Genomic DNA, 26,690 nt, shown 5'->3' on the forward strand with positions numbered 1-26,690 from the left:
GGCGCTCCTCATCACATAACCTGCATGCTCATCAGGTCGGCCGGCAGTCTGAGAGCCGTGTGCAGCTGAAGATGCCCTCCTCTGCGTGGCTGTGGGCGGCTTCTGTGGTCGCACTGACCGGTAAAGAGTTTGTCTTCTTTTCTGCTGCTGCTGCTGCTGTAACGTTCGAGCTAACAAAACAGGTTTACAGTTTTAGAAAAATGCTGAGCTGTCTTGTAGAATTGCAGTTTGATTTCCCTTGATTCTGACTGATTGATGAGAAACGTTTCAAAGAAATATGTTAGAAAATTTTTACTCCGTCTTCATGTTCCTGCAGTTTGTCATTTCTGCATATGAACAAATAGATAACAGAAAACCTTTGAGTTGTCTTCCAGAATTGGACTCTTATGAGCACAAAAAGTCAGATAAAGAGAAATCAATCTTGCACAGATGCAAACCTCTATGCACCATAAGTCTGAAACAAACTTCCAGAAAACTGCAAAACAGCTGAAACACAGACTTCCTTTAAATCAATGCTGAAAACCTATTTGTTTAGAGTTGCTTTATAGCCATAATCATGGAACATTTACAGATATTTTTTATGTGTTTTGATGATTTTGATTATGAAATTCGACAAAACGTACTGTTTATTACTGGTTTCTCAATTGGTAACTTTTTATTTTGTGTATTTATGATGTAAAGAGCTCATTGTTTCTGAAATCTGCTTGACTGATGGAGATGTTTAAAAAACACAATTCAGCAGAGTAAGCTACAACATTTGTAACTTTTCCTGTCTTTTTTCTCCGTCTTCATAATCTTGCAGTTTGTCTTTCAGAGCCGCTACATTTGAACAAATAGATAAGAGAAAACTTGTTTGTTGTTGCAGAACTGTGCTCTGATTTCCATTTATTCTGACTTTTTGTGCTCATAAATCTTCAGCTTTGACTCGTTACCTGCACAGACACAAACCTCTGCACCAGAAATCTGGAACAAACTTCCAGAAAACTGTCAAACAGCTGAAACACTGAGAACCTTTCGGTCAATGCTGATCTAATTGTTTAGAGCTGCTTTTGAGTCAGGATCTGTAATCTTCTTTTTGCTCTGTTTTCATATGTTTTCAGGTTTCTGCGCTGCTGCATATGAACGAACCGAGAGGAACTGCTCTCTGACTCCACCGGTGAGACTCAGCAGTAAACAACAAACTACAGTTTTCCATAAAACAGTTACAACTTTGCCCTCAGTGGATTCACCCAGCGTTAATGATTACAGAAGATGATAGAGAAGGAGATAATTCAGCAGCTTGCTGGGTTTAATGAAATGTGAAGATTTTCTTTTGCTTTGTGAGCACCTCATCGTTCTTCCTGTCTGTTTGTTGCAGTATCTCCCCAGCACAGCAGTAAATACTTCTATCCAGCTGCAGGAGCTGCGAGCCCAAATGCTGCCCCTGAACGTCTCTGCCTACATCATTCCTGGCACTGATGCTCACCTGGTACATCTGCCGCCTGTCATAATTAATCCACATGGGTTTAAAGTCCTTGTTTGCTTTTGTGTGGTTTTAATTTGCAGCTTGTTTTTTGGTTCATTCTGTCAGAGTGAATACATCGCCCCACGTGACGCCAGGATGGCCTTTATGACTGGTTTTACAGGCTCTGCAGGTACAATCTTCCTCCTCCTCGTCCTCTTCATCCTCCTCCTCATCCGAGCTCCTCTGCTTTCATCCCACATCCTCACCAACTCGTCGTTCATTTTGTTTTCAGCGCTTTCACCCGCTGTTTAATTGCATCCTCTCATTCATGGTGACTGTCCTCGCAGAGTAACCTGCCTGCTGATGTATCAGGCTGGTCACAGAAAAGGCTTTTACTAATTGGATTTATATGGAAATCCAATTAGTAAAAGTAACAATTATAGCAGTAATCAATCAATCGATTATTTTCACAATTAATTGATTAGTCAAATGAAAAAATTATTTGCATGCGTATATTTTTCATACACATGTAAATAAATAACTCACCTGATTACATTTTTAAATAAGTAAATAAACATTTTAAAATACAATAACAGCTTTTCTTTAGTGAATGCTTATCATTTGTAGCAAAGGATGCATCAACAGCTTTCTGCTTCACATCAACACAGTGAAGGGCTGATGTGGTGATTATTGTTCAGATTAATTGATTAATAATTAGATATGCTTTTTAAGATTTTTTAACCAGGTGAAGCTAAACCTGCCACTTCAGGTCTTCTGGGTTGAGGACATTTACAGAGAGAGATATTATTTTTTAACCTAAATGTAAAATGGTGATATTTTTGTACAGTTTTGGCTTAATTACTTCTCTGAATATATGTTGTTCACTCAGTAAGTGGCCTTTTTGATTTGAGTTAACCATTAATTACTAAATCAGTTGACAATTATTTAAATAATCAATAAATTTTAATTAATTCAATTAATCGTTTCAGTCCAAGCGTAAATTTGAGGTTTTATACCTGAACACGCTGCTGCAAAGCTGCACAAAATGTGTGGAAAATGAATCTATTTCAGTGGTTTACTCAGCTGTTGGTACCACATTAAATATGATCTCACCATTTTATTTAGTACATCTGTTCTGTTGCTTTTTATCACAAATTGCAGCCTGGTTGTTGTTGCCAGATGGGCTTGGTTGAGTATGTCACAATCTGCTGATGTAATAGCAGGGTAATTTAAAGCACAACCATCCCTCAGATGTACAGAAAAATATCTGAACCAGAGAAAATATCTGGTGAGAGGTGGGTATTTGGACAAAAAATGCCTTGTTGACATTAAATGTCAAAGGAGAATGAGCTCAAAGTTAGTTAGAAAGGAAACTTGAGGCCAGTTGAAACTGTAGTTTGTAAAAACGTTGCCTGTTTTATTGAGCTTTGGTTTTTGTTGCAGCTGTCAGATGGCAGAGTCAAAATTTGGCATAAACAACAAGCATGTTTTTATTTCTCTGTGTGTCAGGGTTTTTGTAATGTTCTGGGGCTTAGAGTTCAATTTGGATCAAAAATACAACATGTGTCACAGTTTTTGCTGGTGTTGTTTGCAGAGTTGGGTAGTAACTAGTTACATTTCATCCATTTTCTGAGCACCCTTCACCCTAACGGGGTCGGGAGGTGCTGTGCCTCTCCAGCTGCGTTCCGGGCGAGAGGCGGGGTCACCCTGGACAGGTCGCCAGTCTGTCGCATAACTAGTTACATTTAATCAATCAAATTTACTTCTAGGAGTATTTTTACTGCCCTGTGCTTTTTACTTTGACTTAAGGAATTTTATTATAAAGTATTGCTACTTTTACCTGAGTAAAATTTCTGGAATCTCCACTGAAAGAAAAACAAACATGTTTCAACCAAAAATTCACCACACACCTACAGTTTTTTATTGAAAGAAACTGGAATAAAAAAATCTCTTGCCTGATTTTTTTTTTTTTACTCATTTGAGTTATGTTTGTTTTGGTTCCTAAAATATTTTAAATTTCCACATAATTTTAAATGGTTGGTGTTTTGATCAAAGACTTTTTTAGTCTCACTTAAGTAATTTCTTGGACAGTAACTTTTCACCTTTACTTGAGTAAATTAATGTGTAAGTAGTGCTACTCTTACTTGAGTACAATTTTTGGGTCCTCTACCCACCTCTGCGCTGTCAAACAAATTAAACCCTTGGAAAAACCTGTTCCCCTCCTCACCTGAGGTGGCGCTGCACCAAGAACGACTAAAGAAACAACACAAACCCTCACAAGAAGGCACTCAGTGCAACTTCCTTCTTCATAAAATGTGAACAAAAAGTAGCGTCAGGATTGATCAGTTGTAGGATTTCTATTTTGACCAGAAGCTAGTTCTTCTTCTAGCTCATTTGTTTTGGTTGTATTTACCCAGAATGCCCTGCGCTGTAGTCCACTTCCTGCTTCTGAGCGCTTGGCGTTTCACCACAAGTTCAGAGTTCAACCTGTGGTGAAACAGGGGGTTTGAGTTGTGGATTTACGATAATCAATCCTGCAACAACTTTATGAAGCTGTCATGTAAACTCGGATAAATGTTTCCAACATTTTCTAAAATATTTAATGCAAACTGTGGATCCAACCTGGTATTAGTAAGATCTACTTTACAAAGTTGGAGAATAAATGCCACACTTCCTTTCTGTTTTTCAGGGCACATATTTAAAAAGTTATATTTTCTTTAGAGTTTTTCTATGAGCTCTGACTCTTTTTTTCCACTTATGTTTTCTGACCATTTCCAATTAGTTTCTTTCCTGAGCCATGTAACATCCATCAATACGGCATGAAAAAGTAATTGAACCACTGTCATCTCTGCACATCAATTTAGACTTGCAGCCTGTTACAAGAACAGTTTTCCCATTACTTTCGCTAATCCCTTGCAAAATCCCAAAGATTTAAAGGAAACCTATTATGTAAAGTTCATATTTTGCATGTTTTTGTTCTGCTACTTCTAAAAACAGCTCAAGGACTTAAAAACACCACCCAGCTGTTTTATTGTATCTAGAAAACAAGCTGTTCAAAAGCCTCCCCATTGTTGAGTCATAATCAGTGGGCACTGCGTTGTTACCTAGCAACACAAGCTGAATTCTAACACATTTGGTCAGCTGGTTTAACCGCTGTATGTGCTGCACAATGGCTGCAGAAAAAAACAAGAGTTTTGTTATTGACTTACCATTCAGAAACCACTTGCTGCATTCTTGCTTCTTATGCAGGAGGCTTTACTGATGCTTTTCAAAGATATATGGTTTTATAATTGCGCATCTGTTTTCAGCCATATTCACATGCGAGTGTAAATGTTGAAGGAGGGGCATGGCCAGCCAAAATGTGATGAACATGTGTTGTGATGCCCAAAGGCTTCATCTGTCACCTCTAAAGACCAGAAAACTGCAGGCAGAACAGTTCAAGTACCTTGATGTCGTGTTTGACACAAAAGTGAACTGTCTTGAACAATTTTGGATGAAAGGAAGGATAATTAATGCCACTTCAAGAACATCTGGGACCTTGCAACTTGCATTTAAAGAGCTCAAGGATGGTTTTTCACATACAGTATGAAGTTTGATATTTATAGTTTTAGGTAATCAAACACCGACCACCTCATAGTGCAGCTGTTGTCCCACATTTTTCCAGGCACTGCTGTTGTCACTCAGACCAAGGCGGCTCTGTGGACAGACAGCCGCTACTGGGTCCAAGCTGAGAGACAGATGGACTGCAACTGGGAGCTGCAGAAAGATGGTACGGGTGACTGCACCGCCCTGATGGCAGGGCTGCACACATGCATTCGTTTTAAATTGTTGTGGTGTGTTTTAATTTATCTTTTCAAAAATAGTCTTTCAAGGATTCAACATGTCATTATGAGGGTTTTATAATGAAAACGCTCCCATTAACAAAGCTTGTTTTCTCATGCAACATTGCTTTTTCCACATTTTACCCAAGAGCAAATATTTCATCGTTTCATAGTTTTTCTAGAGGATAAGGCTCATGAATTTCACAGGTTTACATATATATATATATCTGTTTTTGTCCATATTTTGTGATGTCAGTGATAAACGTTTGCTTTGTTGTTTCAGTTTCCATCATCAGTGTGGCGGAGTGGCTCATCTCAGAGGTACCAGCAGGAGGCAACATCGGTTTTGATCCCTTCCTCTTCTCCCTCAGTGAGTTTTCACCCTACTTACCTCACCTGTTAGTCCATTTTAACATCAATAAAGCACCAAGTTGATAGAACATATTGAAAGGGACCCCAGACCCGACGCCATTCGGACTGTTTACTTGAGATTGATTGTGTTTAATGGCCGTATTTTCCTGCAATTTGCTCCATTAGAGACTCAAGAGAACTACGCCATGAGTCTGGAGTCCAGCAATCGAATCCTAAAGTCCATTCCTGTCAACCTGGTTGACCAGGTGTGGAAAGACAGACCTCAAATCCCAGCAGAGAGTCTCACCCGTCTGCCTGATAGGGTCATACGTAAGTCCTCAAACAACCATAAAGACTGTGTTTGTGTATTCTACGGTTGGCTGGCAGATCGAATACTAACTCAGAAGGACTAGAGAAGCCAGGAAGTTGTCTCAGTGTTGGTCTTATTAGACTTTATGGCTGCGGATTAGAAAAATGGACCAAATGGAGGGCACCATAAACCTAATGGTCTGTACATTTAACTGGAAAAATCATTCTGTGCATGGCTTTAAGAGCATGCACATAATGATGCATGCTCTTTCTTATCCTGACAGACAGGATAAGAAAGCTGGCTCTTATATTCTTGGCAGACTGGATGGAGCCCATTAACTAATGAAGAACAAGAAGATGACTTGAATGTCAAACAAGCAGGAAGGAACAAAAACACACAAATGTGTTTTTATTCTCAGAAGATAAACTACATTTACAGGAAAATGTATTTAGATTGATTCAACTAAAAAAGTTGACCCAACTGAACCAGTTTTCTTCATCTTTAGCAGTGGCTTCTTTTCTCCCAAAACTTTATTTATTTTTTAACTAATGATAAAATAAAACACCACTTTTTCAAATAAAATTATATATACATCTTATGTTGGATTTCTCCACCAGCTGCAGAATTTCACTTTGGATAACTCAATAAAACTTTTTTTGTATCCATTAATTTGAAATATTACCAAAGATTCTTGGTTTGATTTAGGTTTAGACTTTGACTGGTCCAATTTCAAGGCGCTAAGCAACAAATTCTAATTTCTTCTAAGTGACATAACAACTGAAGATAACAGTAACTTGATTGTGGTATAAAATGGCTGAAAAACACAGTACTGCTCCTTTAAAGTGAAATGTTTGACCTCTCAGAAAGGACGTGGCAGGATAAGGTGGAGCAGATACGGAGTCTGATGACGACAAATCCATACCAACCCACAGCTCTTCTGCTCTCAGCTCTGGATGAAACAGCATGTGAGGAAAATCTGGTGCTTTGTCAAACTAATAAATCATAGAAACAGTTTGGAAAGAAATTAAAGTCAATGATGATGTTTGTTTTTATTTTTCAGGGCTCTTTAATTTACGTGGAAACGACATTCCCTACAATCCTTTCTTCTACTCCTACACACTTCTAACTTTAGATGAGATCTGGTCAGTCATTCACTGTTTATGTCTATTTATTGATCAACTAATTATTTATTGACACATTGCAGCATTATGTCACGAGATCCCAGCCCCAGCTTCCTGCTATAGGCCATGACTAGCATTGGTTTGAACCGTGGAGTTATCAACTTAACACGCTAAATCTAAAATATACGCCTGATATGTAAAAGTAAAAGAGACACACTGCTTTACTACTAGTGCTCAACACTCCCACAGAGAAATAAAATTTTAATTAAAAATAGCAGCTATGCTACTTCAGTTATGCTAGCTTGACTTTGACAACATTAACATGTAGATGTGCAGCGGGATTGAGTGTTTTGGTTAAAAAAGGCGACCGACTCGGACAGCTCATCATTAGATTGAGTTTAAATTAGCCAATCAATCACAGCTGTGTTATATTAGCTATAGCTGCAGTAGCTAGTCTACTACAGTGATCACTTATGAAAAATCACAAAATAAACATCAAGACTAAAAACATAAAGCTGTTTTTGCCCTTCACCGTTGTCTGCATGCACGACATTTCCAATGACATGCATATTTTTCAAGTGTTCCACCAGAAACCCAACAAAACGCCCTGCTGTCCTGCATGTGAGCATGTTGCTGTTTGTCCTGCTGCAGGCTGTTCGTCCACACAAACAGAGTGACTGAGGAGCTGAAGGCCTATCTCAGTGCGTCCTGCACCGGTTCCCTCTGCGTGCAGCTGAAAAGTTACGACTCTGTTCGTGAAAATCTGATGACCTACGTCGCTCAGTCTGACGTTAAAGTGTGGATTGGTACAGAATACACAAACTATGCTCTTTATGAGCTCATAACACCTCAGGTATGCTGATCATTTCAAAAAGTGCAGCTCATTTGTAATAAATAATTTAAATTAATGACTGTTTGTTTGTCTAATATAGGACAAACTAATTACATCCTCCTATTCTCCTGTGCTGACAACTAAAGCTGTGAAAGACGAGACCGAGGAACGAATACTGAGGGAAGCTCATGTACGTCCCAATCACAGGCAGATTCAAATTTACCACCTAAAAAAAAAACAGACCCAAACTTTCACTTTGTTCAGGTGAGGGATGCGGTTGCAGTCATCCAGTTGCTGATGTGGCTGGAAAAGGTCGTCCCAGAAGGGAACGTGACGGAGCTGAGAGCTGCAGAATATGTAAATCACTGTCGCAGGTGAGTCAACAAACTGAGTTACAACCAGATGTTTGCAGAAGAAGACTGTTAGCCTAAACCAACATTAACTTTTCAATTCAGTCCAGGTTAAGTTTCGTTTATTTATGTAGCTCCAATCCACAGGAAATGTTTTTATTTCACTTTATGCAAAGATGTTTCACGTTAAAGAAAAACTATGATGGAAAATTTGCAATTAGCTCGATTTTTACTTCCATTTGAGTCTGAACTGCTTCTCAAAACAGCTCAACAGCTTAAAACCAGCCGATAGATCACCTTTTAATCACAGACATTTGTATTGATCCTACTTATCAATCATTAGTACTTTCTATCTTCACAAAACCACCACAGCCAAACTGAATGCCAGATTATATGTAGTTTATATGGAGATGAAAATAATAATTAGATGAAACATAAAGCCAAGAGCTGAAATAACAGCAAATAATACAAGTTGGAGAAGAAAGGAAGTGAGTAAAAGTGATCAATTTGTCCTTTAGCTCATAGAATGAGGAACCATGGAGGTTAGTCAGGGTGTCCATGATTATTTCCTTTTGCTCAATAACAAAGTATTGTATATGAAAAGCTTTCTCATTATTCTGTGATTTAACAAGCAGATATAAAATGTTTTTAACCAAAACAGAAAAGTTCAGTCTGATTTAATGGCAAAGAAGGTAGTATTCTTACATGTTTGTGCATAATTGCCTTGTAACAAGTGTGAATGCACAACTTTACTCTGTAGTATTAATAAAGTATTTATAAAAGTACTTTGGAGTCACAGCTAATATCAACGTTGCAGCAAACAGAAGGACAACAGAGGCCCGAGCTTTGAGACGATCTCTGCAAGCGGCCCAAACGCTGCTCTTGCCCACTACAGGTGAGACGCCGTCTTCTTTCTGATGTTTTCATTTTTAATGAGGCCTTTCTTCTTAAAATGCTCAAAGTTTTTATGAGGCTTTATGTTGTTTGAGCAACTTCACCATATGCAGCTTGTCACAGGTATAAAGTCAAACATTCGTCTCGCAGCTAAATTTACCTTTTTTATTAAACCACCTGAAAGTGTAACGGACAAACAACCACCAACTGCTCTGATGTCTAAAACCAATTAAAAAGAAAATTTCTTAGTTTAAACTTTCAGAACTGATTTCTAGAGAAATCAGCAACGCCTGATGTATTTTCCTTTCTTATTAAAAACAGCTTTAAAAACATTTCTGTTGTATTTTAACAGTAAACACTATTTCACCAGTATCACTTCCTGTATTTGTTTTTTTTCAGTCCGTCAGAAGAAACCAGCAGAAGGCTGACGGTTGATGAGATGTTCTTGGTTGACTCCGGCGGTCAGTATCTGTGAGTAAATCCGTTCTCCTCCAGTTTCACTTCACGTCTCGTGAGCAAAAATGAGTCACGGCGTTTCTCACTACTCTCAGAGACGGGACCACTGACATCACCCGCACGGTTCACTGGGGGACGCCCACAGATATGCAGAAGGTGACATTTACATTAAACAGCCTCTTATTGCACTCAAAAAATGAATCACTGACTCGACATATTCTTTCAATGAGTTCCATGTTACTCTACAAAATTAAGAAGATTAGATACTCATTTCATTTGCATAACTGACTTAATGTAATTATTATTTTCAGTAAGTAAATATTTAATATTGATGAAAAAGGATTAGATCCACTGGCAGATTATTTCACTTATAACAAGACATTTTGTCCCTTGTTATAAGTGAAATAATCTGACAGTGGAACTAGTACTTATAAACCAATATTGAAGAGTTATTGACTTAAAATATGCTCCTATATCTTACTAAAGAGTTACTTATAAGTTATATTTGTCTTCATCTTCACTGAGCTCTTTGCATTAGAAACCAGACAAAAATTACTTTGTAAGATTTTGTGCTTTTGCAGTGCACATAATTGTACTTTATTAGTTGAAAGCAAAAATGGTAATAATGTGAGTTTATGACCTTATGACGTTATGTTTAACTAAAATGAAATTAATGATTCACCTCAGATTGACAGCTAAAAGAGAAGCTAAATGAACTAGCGATACTTTTGTCAGCTTGTCTAATGCGTACATTCAGTGAACTTATTTAGCATTATTTTCACTCATAATGTACGAATTATCTCACTCTGAACACTAACATTTTTAATTCAACTAATGTTACTCTAGTTAAGTTAACTAAGTTCAAATTTGTCAACAGTTTCCACACAAATGAATAAAGTAGGTCCAGTGTAATTTTTTGTCTTTGTGTTTGAAAACTGTTTTTCCTCTGCAGGAGGCGTTCACTCGAGTTCTCATGGGAAACATTGAAATATCTCAAACTGTTTTTCCATCAGGGACAAGCGGTGAGTGGGAAACTCTGGAGCACATTTTGAGTTGGATTTACTCTTCCCGGTCCCTGAAATGTTCTTATGTCACCACTAGAGGGCTCTCTTCCTCATGTCCTGTTGAGAAGATTGCACTCCTGTTTCTGATCAGTCAAAGGCCTTCTGTGTCTCCACAGGGGTGCGCATAGAGATGCTGGGCCGCCGGGCTCTGTGGGAGGTGGGCCTGAACTACGGCCACGGCACCGGTCACGGAGTGGGGAACTACTTTGGAGTTCATGAGTGTAAGGTTTTCTAAAGGCAATACAAGCACTGTTATGACATTTTTTGCAGAAAATCATTCTGATAATGAGGTCTTAGTTTTCTCTTAGTTTGCTTGTAGTGGTCTGTAATACAGACCGCTTGTAATACAGAGCGGTCTGTATTGTGGTCTGTATTACAGACCACTACAAGAGATCTTTCCTGCCAACAGCCATCACTACGTACGCTGACTCTTTGAAGAGTTTGAGTTAATGAGTTACAACATCATTTATTTTCCCTGTGGGAGCAATAAAATATTTCTGAATTTTATTTGAATTGAACAAGAATTCAGAAAGTGGTTTCTGGATGGGAAGTCAACAAGAAAACTCTTCACATACGAAGCGCATAGGGCATACTTATTGCCCTAAAAAGGCAATAAGTTAATAAGTTTTCTTTTTTTTATCCCTTGGCCTGTTCTTCGAAGCAGTAGAAACCCAAATGGAAGCACAAAAACATCTGAATAGGTTCCCTTTAAATACTTGCTGCCACAGAAACACTAATATATATTTAAATGTATCTAATTTGATTACCAAATCTAGGAGAGTTTTCAATAAGTTGAATAACTGGGGCATTACAAAACCTGGCAAACATCGGACGCGTGTGAACAAACATTTCATTTTGCAATTCAACCACTTGTGATGTGGTTTATGTCACTCGATGCCCACATCAGCTGAAGTAAATAAGCCACAGTGTGTCGGCAACAAAGGAGAATATTAAAGCGCTGTGACAAAGTATTTACCACCCCAGTCCCAGAGATTTCCTCTGCTTTTGCTTCATTTGTTCCTGGTAAATATAATAAATAAATGATTCTGTAATACAAAGATAACCAGAGTAAATAAAAATGTAGCGATTAGGTGGAAAAAACATGTAGAGGTGGAGAAAAACTAAGCAGCAAAGAAACCCTAAAACTCCTCCAAGTAGAGTCTTTGCAGAAGGAGTGTTTTTTTTTTCTGTCCTATTTCAGTCACTCCTTTGAGAAACAATTTATTCAGACTGCAGAAAAATATATGTTCAAAAAATCATATTCAGGTTCTGGTTAATCATAAGGAAACAGAATTAAAGTGTTTGTAGATATGTTTGTAGGTTTGCTTCCACTGTTTTTCCTGCTTTGTGTAATATTTTCTGTTTTATTCTGACGTGTTTTCAGGGCCGGTTGGATTTCAGAGCAACAACATTCCCTTTAAAGCTGGCATGTTCACATCTATCGGTGAGCTCTTTGTGAATTCATCAACCTCTCAGGATTACGCAGAATCAGTTTGTGGACTCCAATAAACTTAATTAAAATCATTTAATGAACTATAAACATGTCTGAAATGAGGGAGGCTTAAGTAACATTTTATTGCCAAAGATAATCTGATTATGTACAAAACTCGATGGCTGATGAATAAACAAATTTGCACATACACTGAAAAAACACAAAATCTAACCAAGTATTTTTGTCTGGTTTTTAGTGCAAATATCTTAGTTCACTTGAAATAAGACAAAACTAACCTAAAAGTGACTTTTCAGCAAGATATTGGAGCTTCTTTAAAGTCAATAATTCCTTAATATTAATTTAAAAAGTACTAGTTCCACCAGAAGATCAATATACTTAGAAACAAGATATTTTTTGAAGTTGCAAGTTAAATAATCTGCCAGTGGAACTCTTACTTTTTCATACATTTAAGGAATTAATGACATAAAATAATCTTGTGTTTCTTGTTGAAAAGTTATTTGGACTTATTTCAAGTGTTGTAAGATATTTGGACAAGAAACTAAACAAAAATTAGTTGGTAAAATTTTGTGCTTTTGCAGAATCACTGAAATGCAAAGCCAGAAAATGGCTCTAGGTGATTAAACGCTTTTTTAAATATGTATATATTTCTATTTCTGTTTCCTTTTGGTTGCAGAACCTGGATATTACAAAGAGAATGACTTTGGCATTCGGATTGAAGACATCGCTGTGACCGTTCCGGTTCCTACGAAGGTAGAGACCAAACAGAAAGCTGTAGCCTATCAGTGGTAAAATGTTTCTCATAGTTACTTTACCACTAACAGACCTTTCTGTCTCTCAGTTTGGCCATAACTTCCTGACATTTGACACTGTCTCTCTGGTGCCATATGACAGAAAACTCATCGACACTTCGCTCCTCAGTGCAAAGCAGGTGAGGAATCTTTTGCAGAAGCGATCTCTGAATTACAAAACACTAGGCAGATGCAGATTCATGAACTATAACGATCTTCCATCAGTTTCCTGTTTTAAGTTGTAAATACCTCTGGGATGTTCGATAGTGTGACACAGACCCTGTCTTTCCCCTTCCTGCAGCATTGGTTCTAGCTTCCTCTTAAAATCCCCTCTCACTCTTGTGGTTGAAGCGTCTCTGCAGCTCTGAGATCAAAACAACACAAAAGAAAACAAAACCACGTGTGAAGCAAACTTCTATGTTTTTGTTTCTTTTCTTTCAAAGATATTTCAATGTATTGTTTTAATTGATTTATGTTTTTACAGATATATAAGGTATCTTAAATCCCATCTTTTAGTTTTTTTAAATATATTTTTAACCCTCTCCAGGCAGGTGTTGCAGCAGGGCATTCTGGGTTAATACAACCAAAACAAACTCAAGAGTCCAGCATTAGCAGGAAAAATGTCTCTTGGTCTTTTACCAAAGATAGGAGAAACCTTACAACCAGTAAAATCTGACGCCGCTTCACTTTTGTTTACATTTTGTGAAGAAGGAAGTTTCGCTCAGTGTCATGTTGTTTCATTCAGTAGTTTTTGGTGCAGCACCATCACAGGTGAGGAGGGGAACAGGTTTTTCAAAAGATTTGATGCAGTGCAGTGCGAAAGCAAACTGCATCAGCTGAAAATGTGGCAAATGTTGCAGTTTTGGTTCCAATTAAACCGAGTCCATCAGACTATCGGTGAAAACACCTTTAATAATCTATGTGTGTATTTCCATCTCCAGCTGCTGTGGCTGAATAATTACTATGAGATGATTCGTCTGCTGGTGGGCTCTGAGCTGGACGAGCAGGGGCTGCAGGAGGAGAAGGACTGGATGCTGAGACACACCCAGCCTTTCACCGAGGCTGGATCCTCCGCCTCCATCTGTTCCTCCTCCCTGACTCTCATCGCTCTGGTTTTTGCTCTGCACAACATCATCTGAGCGTCTCCTCCCGCCGCACTCCTCAGCAGACTTGCACTCAAAAGTTACCCCTATGCAGTCTCTACCGAGCAGCTACACCAGGTTGACAGATGCACAAAAAATTATAATTTTTTAATTTAAAATTGTAAGATATATTTAATAATTTAAATACGTGAGCAAATATAGGATTTTTGTGTGTGTTTTTTAATACTTAAATGATATTTTGTGATTTTCTTTTTTGATGTTATAGTTTGAGGTTTTGAACTGGGCATTTGTATGACCAACTAATATCATGTATATTGTAATAAAGTGTCACACTTTGAAACAATGACGACTGATGAAGTTGTTGCTGATTGTTGCTGATTGTTCTCATGTGACGTTGCACTTCCCATTGCAATGGAGTTGCTATTGCAACAACAAACAAGCCAAGCTGAGAACTAGCTTTAGCTTAGTTTCTGTCGAACTTATAAATAATATAAATATAATAAGTGCATCACAACTATTAATCGATTACAATTTTTGAGTACTCTACCCACCTACTAAGATAAATATCAGTGATATTTACAGTAGTACTTACTGCCAATCTAGCAGAATTAGCAAAGCTAATGTAGCTTTTTTCTGCTAGCTAAGACGGGCAGTTAGCCTACGTGTTTGTTGACATGAGGAGTTTATACATCATTTAAACATCATTTAAATCCCTTTAAACATTGACTTTATTGATGGCCGAATCTCGTGGAACAAAAGTAGCTCAGCTGCTGTTTTGTTGGTAAAAACGGGGTGCATCAAACGTTAATGGTACCAGTACATTTTGGATGATTCGACTGGTATCTTGACATTCAATCTTTGGATATCAGCTCCATTTCTTTCAGGTGAGAAGCCCTCTGTGCCGTTAATCTTTAACTTCATCCACCATTTTGTTTTTTGCTGCTGTTTTGTGTCAGTAATACTTGCTGCTAAAATCAAGAATCAACAACAATTTATGTCTGGAAAGTTAACAACTTGATTTTTGCTAAATGTTCAGTATGAGATTTCCTGGTCATAATTAAATTGCCTTCAAAAAAATATTGTAATGTCTAATCTCTGATTTAAATGTAGCCTAATCATAAGTATTAGGGTTTATCAGAATGTGCTTGATAAGTCACCCCTGACTATTTATAAGAAAAGGAAATAAGTTCCTTTCCCCAAGCTTTTTCATTTCCTTTAAATGCCACAAAATCCTCTTTTTCAGCTGACCACATTGTACACAGCTTTTGTTTCAATATGTTTCAGCCTACAGAAATTACATTTTGCTTTCAGATTTTTTATTTCTGGCATCAATGAGTTGATTTTTGGTTCACGGTATGTGTCTTCAAATTTAATTGTTATGCCTTTAGCTTGCAAAGCTCTATTCGTCTCATTTCCTGGAACTTGTCATGCAACACCTTCCACCCTGCCTTAACACACTGTGTGACTAAAAACCTTTGAAACTGCTGTGGATGGCTCTTAAAAGAGGTTGCTTATGCATTTTCTATTTTTTCCAATATTTGCAAAGGAGGAAAAAAGGAACTACTAGCATGAGATGATTCTTTTCTATAAATAAAAGATTCTTCTGATCATGCATTTGTCTTGTGTCCATTTACCATAGGTCCTCTGTAAAAGTTGAAATAACATTTGTAACTGGTCTTCGTGGAGGCATACCAAACTCACACTTATTGTTAAAATCCAAATACACATTTATGCTCTAGGAAAAATGATAGAAGGAGATTAAAACCTGTCGAGGTTGAATTTCTAAATGAACCAAACAGTGCTTTATATTTGGTGCCACAGTCGAAAATTAACAGCAATAATTTAGGATAATTAGCCTCTCGTAAGACAAAAAACATTAAAAATAGAAGTTAATTTTTCTAAGTCACATTTTCACCATGATACTCATTTATTTCTAAATGTCACAGTTTCGGTTTGGAGGCCTTGGTCCTCGACGCGGACGTCGAGGGTTCGACTCCCGGTCCCGGCGACCTTTGCCCCCTCTCCTCGCCCTCTTTCCTGTCTGCCTACTGTCAGAAATACGAGCCACTATCTTGAAAATAATAACAGCTTGTTTTATGTCAAAAATTCCTTGATATTGATGAAAAACTATTAGTTCCACCAGCAGATTGTTTCACCTGTAACTTGGAAAAGTGTCTTTTTATAAATGCAAAAATTTGCTGGTGGAACTAGCAGATTTCACAGATCAATATTAAGGAATAATTTACTTAAAACATGTCTTACAGGTAACATACCTGTAAGCTAGTTTTGTCTTATTTTAAGTGTACTAAGATATTTGTGCTAGAAATTACACTACAACACTTGGGAGGAGTTTGTTTTTTTGCAGTGCACTCAGGTGTAACAAGTTGACTTGTAGCTGCATCATTGTTTACATCTGGATTATAAACAAAATGAGGTCACAGCGTTTGAGGAAATATTGTTCCACAGCACAACCAGTGGACAAACATTTACTGCATTTATTAATAATTTATGTTTAAATACTTTTACATCTTATATATTGAGTAATTTTTCATAACAAGACATTTTTGTCTGCATTACATTTAATCTGTCATTGCTTTGAGGTTGCACATTGTGAATTTATCACTGTACCGCTGCTCAGCTGCTGGTTGTTGTTTTCATACTTTTGTGATCATAAAGACAGATGAGTTTGGCTGCCAACCTGCAGTCAAATGACAGGAAACTCAAACAGGGCATCTTCGTCTCATGTGGTTTTCACACCACTGAAATAACAAGCTGAAGTTGCCTGAACTTCCTTCTCTGCACTCACTGCCAGATCGTGCTTTTGCCTCCCTGTCCTGCAGCCTGACTATGTTTTTAAAAAAATGCAGACATTTTTCTGAGTCACTCCTGTATTTTTGTCCAACGGCCGTCTCTTCTGGAACTTGTGACTAACGTTGCATCAAATTTATCTCATGAGTTATTAGCTGCATGAACATTTGCTGCAGCGATTGTCCTGGTGTTTGGCAGCTGCAGAGTCGTTGCAATATCCAAATATGTCATCCTTGATCATCTTTCACTTCCACACTATGAATACATTTTGAAATGTTGACCGTAAAGCTGTAAAACTGTTGTTGTGGTCTGAATAGTATAAATAAACAAGAGGGACTTTTTTTTACTTATACATGACCTCAAGAACAAAGTTATTAGATTTTGAGCAACTTGCATTTGGAAAAAATTCTTTAAATCTTTTCACATTTCAAAACACTTTGCTGTACTTTCTAATGCAAATATCTCAGCACACTTGAAATAAGACAACTTACAAGTATTTTGGTAACAAGACATAAGAGCTTCTTTTAAATCAACAATTCCTTGATATTGATGAAAAAGTGCTAGTTCAATTGGCAGATTATTTAACTAGTGAAACTACAACTTTTTCATCAATATTAAGTAATTACTTACTTTAAACAAGCTCGTATAACTTGCTAAAAAGTTACTTGTGTGTTAGTTTTTTCTTATTTCAAGTGTGATAAATATTTGGACTAGACCAAAAATACTTGATAAGATTTTATGCTTTTGCAGTGCAGAAGTTGTCATCACTGTAAAAACACAAAATCCAACCAAGTAATTTTTTGTAGCTTCTAATGCAAATATCTCAGTGTGCTTGAAATAAGACAAAAATAACTTACAAGTAACTTTTCATCAAGTTATTGGAGCTTGTTCTTTGTAAATAATTCTTTCATATTGATGAAAAAGTTCTAGTTCTTTGATACATTATTTCACTGAAAACATGAGAAAATTTTTTTGTTTATGGTTAGGAGCTATAAAGTCCTAGCTCCTAGCCAGTGGAGCTGGGACTTTTTCAGGAATTATTGTCTTAAAACAAGCTTTATCTTGCTAAAAAGTTACTTCTAAGGTAGTTTTCTCTTATTTCAAGTGTATATTTGCATTAGAAGCTAGACAAAGACTCTTGGTAGGATTTTGTGTTTTTGCAGTGTAGAACTTGCCATAATGGAGCCTGAGAACTGTTGAGCGAATAACTTCGCTTTTTTCACGGAAGCTAATGGCATGCAATCATGAGTAATGCGTGTAACCAACCCAGTAGCCCTGTTGAGCTTCTGAGCAGCAGAAACAGGGTTTGCCTTTTTGGTTTCATTGCACCCATGTGACTTCCTGACTTGTTCACTTCACTCTTCTGCAACAGAGTGCACCTCAGCCCTCTTCCTTTTCTCCTCACCTCTCTCCGGATCGTGGCAGCGCGGTGACAGACGTCGTTAGGTGATTAAACTCTGCAGCCTTCCCACAGCTTTTCTTGTCCGGAGAGAAAAGTGTAAGAAGATGCTGAGGCGAAGGCCATCGAACGCCTCAGAGAAGGAGCAGACGCAGAAGAAGAAGGTGAGTTTCTTCTTCTGGCTTTGTTTTGGGAAACTAACAATAAAGCCTGATTGGTGTGTATAAAACTGAGCTTCATGTTTTTACCGTTTTGTAGTGAAACTCCAGTGAACTCCATCACACTCTGCTGGCTTTGTCTGAGTCTTTTAAACACAGGATGTCAGTTCAACTTAGTGCAGAGCTCTGCGGTCAACCTGAAAGCCCCACAAACGCAGAACTTTAGAAACCTCTCGTATGTTTAACTAGTTTAGGTCCTTTTGTGTATTTCCTAACTATGTGCTGCAGCTTATGCTTTGTGAGTTCCTCTGTTCTGGCCTGGTGATTCATTGCAGATGCAGATTGAGTCAGAAAAGACTCGGTGGCTTCAGCCGGCTTCATCTCCAGCTGTCACCAAATCAGCACGCCTCCCACACTCGACACCAGTGCCCTTATTTTCCATCCTCAGCTCTGCTCCTGCGGTCTGATTGACATCTTGTCATTACACATCTCGCTTTTGTTCTCAGAAAACATTTGTATTTGCTCAGGGAGATAGAGACCGGAGCACCTCCTCGTTGTGGCTATTCAGTTTATTCGATCATGTTGCAGCAAAACTTTGAGATGTTAAAGGTCAGCGAGTTTGTCTGACTTCACCTGTGGTTTTAATTCTTCAGGTTTTTGACTTTGCTAAAACGCCTGCAATGATTGGCTGGCAGCAGTTGCTCAAGCTTTGCCCATTTCCTGTGGTTTCAGCACGCAGAGAAAAAAGGATAAGCTGCGATAAGATTTTTGCGCTGCGCCACAGTTCGACGGAAAATGAGACAAAGAGTTTCCGCCACAGATAGAGGGAAAACTCTGCTTGTTATGCAAAGGAGTTAAAATCGCAACCGATTTGGTTAACAGAAGTTTCTAATTTCAGAACGTGTGTAAGAAAACTGTAATTTGTACAGCAAAGAAATAATTTTTCAGGACTTGGACATACACTAAATGTCAAACATCGATGATGAGGAAGTATGAAAACTGGTATTTCCTATTTTCTGACATCCTAATTACCATATTTTAAAGATTCAGTCTGAAAGTCTGATGTTGTCTTGCTACTTTCATCACTTATAGATCTTTGCAAAAGTTCTCTTTAACCTTTCTCTCACAATACAACCACAGACTTCTATCAAATCTACTGAGATTTGTGCAAAAATACAACACAAAGTAGAGCACAGGTGGGAAAACAGATTCCTGTCTTATCACATTTTTACAAGTAAAATTATATAATTTATAAGGCCGCGTTACTCTGATTAGTTCCAGGCGACATGCAGTTACAGTTTTACTGCAATATTTTGTGGAAATGATAAAGATTGTGATTCTTTAGGTAACTGTGTGATTGTCACCTCATGGCCCAGCATTCATACCATCATAAACGCAATATTGATTTAAAACAGGCTTCTTCAGGATCAATTTAAAAAGTTAGATTTAAATCACTAAACTACACAGTTACTGTAATCATATTTTCAAATTTAATGACATTTATTTAAGCTCTAGTGCAACAAACAGTAAAGAAAAATAACATTTCTGATCATATTGTCAGTTTTGTTTTTATTTACTATCAATAACTGAAGTTAAATCAATATTCTTATGATGAGAACTCTGATGCACCTAAAAAAAAGTTCACCACGACGTTAAACTGTCTGGGTTACAAGCAGAATGCTGTGCAAGGTGGAATGCTATAAATACACCATCTCCACCATTAGGCACGGTGTTAGCAGCATCATGCTGTGGGGTTTGTTTTGGTCAAAATATTTTTATTTAGCTTGGACTTGTGTAAAATGAATACTCATCATTTTAATAGCTTGAAAACAAAAAACTTGCTTTAAGAAATCAACTAATTGATAAACAGAGTCAGCTTGTTTTTACTGTAATCATAAATGTTCATATTTGAAAACTTTAGAGAAAATGGACATTAGCAAGCAGCCAAGAAGACTTTAACTCTTCGTCTTTCACTCCAGAAGTCGCGTATAAATGGACGAGTGACAAGAGACGAAGTCAAAACCGACAGAAATCCTTTAAAAGTTCTGTTGCAATTTTCCATCAGACATGTAGGGGGCGCTACAAACAAGTAACTAACAAGTAACGGTAAATAGATTCTCTGGTCAGATAAGAAACTTTTTGGGGTTCATGTACAAAACCAACCAATTGCTGATTTAACCTGTGTTGGGTATAAACAAATAACTACCAGGGTTTCTAATATTAATACCAGCTGCATGTTTACCAGCCGCAGACTGGAAATATATTTTACTGGTATTCACAAAGTCAGAACTGCATTTAACCGAGAGGAGTAGTAACTAGTTACATCTAATCAATTACATTTACTTCAGTAACTTTTTGGGGAAAGGAAATACTTTTAAGAGTATTTTACTACACTGTACTTCTCATTTTTACTTGAGTAATTTTATTATGAATTATTTCTGCTCTTACTTGAATAAAATTTCTGTTTTCTCTACATACTGAATGAAAAAAACATGTTTAAACCAAATATTCACCAGATGCACACCTGCAGTTGTGTTAAAGTTTTATATGTTTTTTTATTGGAAAACATTTAATTTTCCTGATTTTATTTTTTATTTGTATGATTTATTGTCATTTTGGTTCTCAAAATAAGAAGTCCTTCTGAAGATGTAATTTTAAAACATTAAATGATTGATCATTTGTTCAATCAGTACTTGAGTAGACTTCTTTCCAAATACTTTTTTTACTCTTACTTGAGTGATTGAAGTAACTGTTATCTTATTTGATAACAGTTTTTGAGTACTTTGCCCTCCTCTAAATGTAGGATAATCCTGAAAGAAAAATTACAAAATACTTGAAATTGGGTACAAGGTTCACCTTCCAGCACAACCTGAAAGTTAAAATGTCCCAGTCTAAGTCCAAACTTAAATCTAATTAAGAATCTGTAGGAAGACTTGGAAAAAAATTACCAAAAATAATTTTCAAAGAGCTTGAGAAAAACATTTCAACACTAAATGATCAAAATGTGATTTAGAAAGTTGGCAAATTGACTCAGGTAGAAAAGCTTAAACAGGTTCTGAGTAGTTAAATAAAACTAATATCCCCAAATTAGATGAGTTGTGTTAACATTTTGGAAGTTTTATAAAAATAAACAATATTTAAATGTTGGTAAATTATGAACTCACAGCCAGTTTCTTTGGGAACATCATGGATTTATCGGTATAATGCTTATTATATTTTTATTACATTATTAATGTACAGTGACTGTTAAAGTATTTTTTTCTTGTGGAGACATTTTCGGGCACCAAAACTGGCTCCAGCCCAGGGGCCCACATCCTTGTAAATCCGGCCCTGCTGGTGGTTGAAATACCTACAACTTTCTGTCAGTCCATCAGAAAAAATCCAGATAAAGTTCAGTTTCTCCTTTTAACAGAATGTGAAGAAGGTCCAAAGATATTAATACTTCAGCTGAGCGCTCTATATTAGTGGCGCGGTTTATTTCAGAGACAGCTGTTTAGCAGCTGCCCTCATTTCCTTTCTGCTCTATATTTACACAAACGCAAGTCACAGGTAGAGCTGCAACCTGCAGAAAGCTGTGGACACAGAAATCTGGCTGCACTGCAAAAACAACAAGTGTTTGGTGCAGTTTCTAGTGCAAACATCAAATAAGACAAAACTAATTTACAAGTAACTTTTCTGCAAGATATAGAAGCTTGTTTTCAGTAAAATAATCCCTTACTATTGATTAAAAAGTACTAGGGGAAAATGTTTCTTTATAAGTGAAATAATCTGCAGTGGAATTACAACTTTTTAATCAATATTAAAGTTTTATTTACTTAAAACAAGCTCCCACATCTTTCTGAAAAGTTACTTATAAGTTAGTTTTGTCTCATTTCAAGTGCACTGAGATATGTGTGACACTTGGTTGGATTTAGTGTTTTTGCAGTGTTTGTGTAAAAATACTAAAATAATTTGGTAACACTTGATTTGAAGGGCAGTGATATAAATGTCAGAAACATGAAGGAGTCTTTGTGAATGTTAGGAAGTTTTATTTAGTAAATAATGACACTTTTAATGCAATGTTTACACTTGTAATGGACATTCAAAAGTGTCATTATTCACTATGTAATACAAATTTATCACTTTTAATAGAGTTTTTAATTATTTAAAGCACTCTTAGACATTCATATTTAAATGTTTTATACATTTTATCATTCATTGTTATATTTGTATTCTCAAATAACTAATAAGCAATTCCCTTGCGGGTCAATCAAGTATTTTCTACTCTGATGACATTGAAAATGTTACAAAGTGACACTTAATGACAAGAATCAGAAACATTTATTAAGACTCTGTTGTGTTCATAGCAGTTGTGGTTTCTGTGAGTTTTATGCACGTCCCTTCAAATAAAGCGTTTTCATAATCAGAAATCCAGCTGCACTTTCACTGTTTAACCTGTACAAGATAAGAGCAGAAGCCTTATCAGCGCTGCAGCACTGAATCACCGAGCAGCAGCCATTGTGCACCAACAGTCGCTTATCTGGTGCTTCTTTGTGTGTTTGCGCCTCTGCAGTTTGTGCTTCTTCTTCATAGCCTTTTTGTGTTTTGCAGCTCACCTTGCAGAGGTCCAGCAGCTTCAAGGATTTCATGAAGCACAAGCCCACCTCCCCCTGCACGCCAGACAAGGAGTTCACCTTAGATGAGCATGTGAGTCTCCCACCCAAAACCAGTTTGAAACAAAAGGCTGGAAAAGTGGAAGTAGGCGCCTCAATGTTTGTCATTTTAAGTTCCTGAATGGTTCTTCCTACAGGTAGTGTTTTCACAGTGTTCCTCATTTTTCTTCAGTCCCAGAGAGAAACCCCACTACTGTCAGTTGTGACTGAAAAAAGATACATTTCAGCTTCCCCTTTTTTTTTTCTTTTTTTTAAATCAGCCGCTTTACATTTTCTGTGAATCTCCCAGCAGAAAGGGTTTGTCACTTCTCGGCAGTGATGAGCGAGTTAGAGGACGAAAGAGTGCAGAAGTACAGAAGCGGAGAGGAAGTAAGAAGGAGAAGCAGTGCGGTGCAGATGACAGCACCGAGCAGACAGGATGTCCTCTGGTGACAGCTAGTCAAGCAGAGAGCCTCTGCGTCAGACAGGCTGAGCAGAAGCAGAAAGCATTAACCTGGCATCTGACGGGCCTTTCCCTGGAGATTATAACACGTTGAATTCTCGCCGTTATCAGGTTTTAATCCGACAAATTAACTCAGCCATGAAATCTGAGGGAGAATTAAATACTTCAGCAAAGAAACACTTTATTTGTGTCCTGATTGGACAGCTTATAGGTAAACACTGCTGTGGGTTTGGTTGCATTAAAGTGTCAGATTAGATTCTTCTCCATTTGCATAACTGACTAGACTGAATTGATGCAAAAACATAAAATCTTACCAAGTTTTCTTGTCTAGTTTCTAGTGCAAATATCTTAATACACTTGAAATAAGACAAAACAAACTTACAAGTAACTTTTCAACAAGATGTAGAAGCTTATTTTAAATAAATAATTTCTTAATGTGAATAAAAAAATGCTACTAACTCTGGCAAATTATTTCACTCATAACATGAAAAATGTCTTAAGTGAAATAATCTGCCAATGGAAATAGTTATTTTTCATAAATATTAAGGAATTAAAACAAACTACTACTTCTTTCTGAAAAGTTACTTGCTACTTTTCTCTCAATTCAAGTGTACTAAGATATTTGCATTAAAGACTAGTGAGATTTTGCGTTTTTTGCAGTGTGTGGCTGTACATGCTGTTACTCCCTGATGATGTAATTTTGTGTTTAATAAAAACCTCAAGGCTTTTGCTGCATGATTTTCTCTCCTGGCCTCTCTGCTCATTTCCTGTCTGAAACATGAGTTAGTAAAGGCCGTGATGCTAACAAGATGCTAACAGAAATAATAATGGTAAAAATGCAGACATGAAGAATCACCCATAGCCAAACCAATGCCAAACAATAGACATGTTTTCATTGCTAATGTGTCGATTTTTGATAAAGTTCTGGTTCCAGTGTCAGTGGAGCTAGTACTTTTAAAATAATTATTAACTTAAAACAAGTTGTAAAGTTACTTATAATAAACTTAACTTTGGGAATTAAACTGATGGGCAACAGTTTGGTCATGTGAAAGTGAAATGGTTTGTTTCCAGGTACACAATGAATTTAGGAAGGGTTGAAATGGCTAAAGATGGCGACTTTAGTTGGTCAGAAAAACAAATTGACCAAGAGACGTCATGTTGCTTGTTGCAATGTATTCATGTTGTATGTAATCCAAACTATTGAGTAACAAAAACAGTGAGAACCTCAGTTTCCTTGAATCACCAGGAAGCAGGTGTGTGTGTGTGTGTGTGTGTGCGTGTGCGTGTGTGTGTGTGGGGGTGTGTGTGGGTTCTCAAACACCAAGACCACAAACCTGCACGGTTTCTAGTTCATGAGAATTCAACCATTTTTTGCCTGTGCGATCACGATAAACCGGCTTCGCCTTTGTGACATTAAAGGAACAGGTCGCTGTGTTAGACTTTCTGTGATCTCTTGTAACCTGACAGGCGTTGATAGACATCTGGTGTTTTTTTTTATTTTTTTTGTATTGTGTTAGGTGGGAGACAATGTGACAGAAGAAGAAGTAGTGAAAAGTGGCAGCAAACTTGGGAAAAAGTGGCGCAACGTGATCTCCCGTACGATGACCCGGAAAACATCCAAGATGGTGCAGAAGGCCTTGGCTGAGGAGGGGTGAGAAAAACCTGACAAATTAAATTCTTACAAAATGTAATAGAAAAATGTCTGCAGCCCTAAAAAAGAGCCCAGTCCGGGTTTCAGATCAACCTTATTTAAAAAGACTTCAAGCTTGTTTTTCTGAGCTATTTGCCTCCCTCTTGTGGTCAGAAAATGAGCTGCATCTATTTCAATAAAATACAGAAATAGTTAACAGATTAACTTGATCAATTTTTTTAAAAATGTTTGATTAAGTTAAATTTTGAGAATACAATTCTCTGCTAGGTTATGTTTTTTAATTAATAATTTTTAATAAATATTTATTTTTTATTTATTTAGTAAAATAAATAAATACGTTTCTCTGTTTATTTAGATAAATGCATATTTATTTATTTATTATTCACTTAAATATTCATTTCAATATTTATTGATTTAGACATGTAAATGAATATACTTTCTTCAATATGCAAAATGAAGTGAATTTATTTATTGATCAATTTGATCAACATTTCAAATAATTTTTGATAACACAAATAATATTTAGCAGAAATAATTTAAATTGAATGAATGTTTTTCTAATTCTTTTCATTATTGGCTGCTATTCAAGCAAGAAAAACAGGACTACCATCAGTTCAATATATTTCATTGATATTTAGTGTTTTGTGATTTGGTTTAATTAAAAATAAACTTGTTTATTTAAATGTTGTTTTTCTCCAGGCGGAGAGCGGCGAGGAGCTGTCCCCCGTCTCCTCTGACTTTCTTCCAGACATGAGTGTGGGACAGAGGACGTCTGTCTGCTCCACGGGGTCAGAGGACACGACCCCCAGCCCAGTGAGCCGCCAGCTCTCTGCCAGTAAGCCTGCAAGAACCACCACAGAAAACCCACAGGCAAACAAACATGCTGCCCTTTTACGGTCAAATTTAATAGCTCAGAGAAAACATTGAATTCACTGTGACTGAGTCACAGTTTTTATGTTTGGACAAGTTTTCACCACTCAGAAATAATTGGGACTACCATTATTATTTCTTCCTAAAAGGAAAAATTTAACCTCATAAATATTTGACATCTGCTGACAGATGCTTAAAAAATAGATTTTAATAATTTTGCAAAGAATGAAAGAAGAAGGGATGAGCAAAATCTCCCCCATTGCAAAAACTAAAAGCCTTACCAAATATTTTTATCTGGTTTATATTGAAAATATCTTGAAATAAGACAAAACTAAATTAATGTTAATATAGGAGCTTGATTAAAGTCAATAATTCCTTAATACTGATGAAAAAGTACTTATTCTGTTTGCAGATTATTTACTTACAACATTATTATTATTATCTGTCTATAGTGATACATATTGTTACTGATTTATTGTCCAGCCCTAATCGTCTGTTGTCTTCAGGCAGCGACAGGCAGAGCCTGGACAGCGGGTACTGCCAGCGGGACAGCATGAGGCTGGAGGACAGCGCCTACAACGGGCCTTTCTGCGGCCGCGCCGTGGTCCACACCGACTTCACTCCCAGCCCCTACGATGTGGAGTCGCTGAAACTCCAAGTGAGTCTGTCTGTGATCTGGCCTTTAGCTGAGTCTGCTGTCTGGTTGTTGTTGTCCTCCTGGGA

At 37.1% G+C, this 26,690-nt stretch overlaps 2 protein-coding genes across 2 annotated transcripts in view; both read left to right on the forward strand.

The window, feature by feature from the left end:
• On the forward strand, window positions 1-15,599 carry xpnpep2 (X-prolyl aminopeptidase (aminopeptidase P) 2, membrane-bound). The gene is made up of 21 exons (XM_055031207.1): window positions 1-120; window positions 1,101-1,156; window positions 1,358-1,468; window positions 1,571-1,634; window positions 5,109-5,213; window positions 5,549-5,635; window positions 5,803-5,946; window positions 6,790-6,891; window positions 6,987-7,068; window positions 7,699-7,900; window positions 7,980-8,069; window positions 8,144-8,253; window positions 9,047-9,124; window positions 9,523-9,594; window positions 9,675-9,735; window positions 10,532-10,601; window positions 10,760-10,864; window positions 12,028-12,087; window positions 12,770-12,846; window positions 12,935-13,024; window positions 13,826-15,599. Exons 1-21 carry the CDS (start codon window positions 72-74, stop codon window positions 14,021-14,023), a joined length of 2,013 nt encoding a protein of 670 aa, XP_054887182.1. The 5' UTR covers window positions 1-71; the 3' UTR covers window positions 14,024-15,599.
• The window catches only part of sash3 (SAM and SH3 domain containing 3), a 14,954-nt gene continuing 3,049 nt past the window's right edge, over window positions 14,786-26,690 (forward strand). The window contains exons 1-7 of the mRNA XM_055031211.1: window positions 14,786-14,871; window positions 18,168-18,358; window positions 22,943-23,038; window positions 24,964-25,097; window position 25,736; window positions 25,797-25,932; window positions 26,474-26,625. Coding sequence (XP_054887186.1) covers window positions 18,302-18,358; window positions 22,943-23,038; window positions 24,964-25,097; window position 25,736; window positions 25,797-25,932; window positions 26,474-26,625 — 576 coding nt within the window. The 5' untranslated portion in view covers window positions 14,786-14,871; window positions 18,168-18,301. The remainder of the gene's footprint in view (window positions 14,872-18,167; window positions 18,359-22,942; window positions 23,039-24,963; window positions 25,098-25,735; window positions 25,737-25,796; window positions 25,933-26,473; window positions 26,626-26,690) is intronic.

Source organism: Poeciliopsis prolifica, unplaced genomic scaffold (genome assembly GCF_027474105.1).
Source record: "Poeciliopsis prolifica strain line A6 unplaced genomic scaffold, Auburn_PproV2 SCAFFOLD006, whole genome shotgun sequence".
Classification (NCBI taxonomy): Eukaryota; Metazoa; Chordata; class Actinopteri; order Cyprinodontiformes; family Poeciliidae; genus Poeciliopsis; species Poeciliopsis prolifica.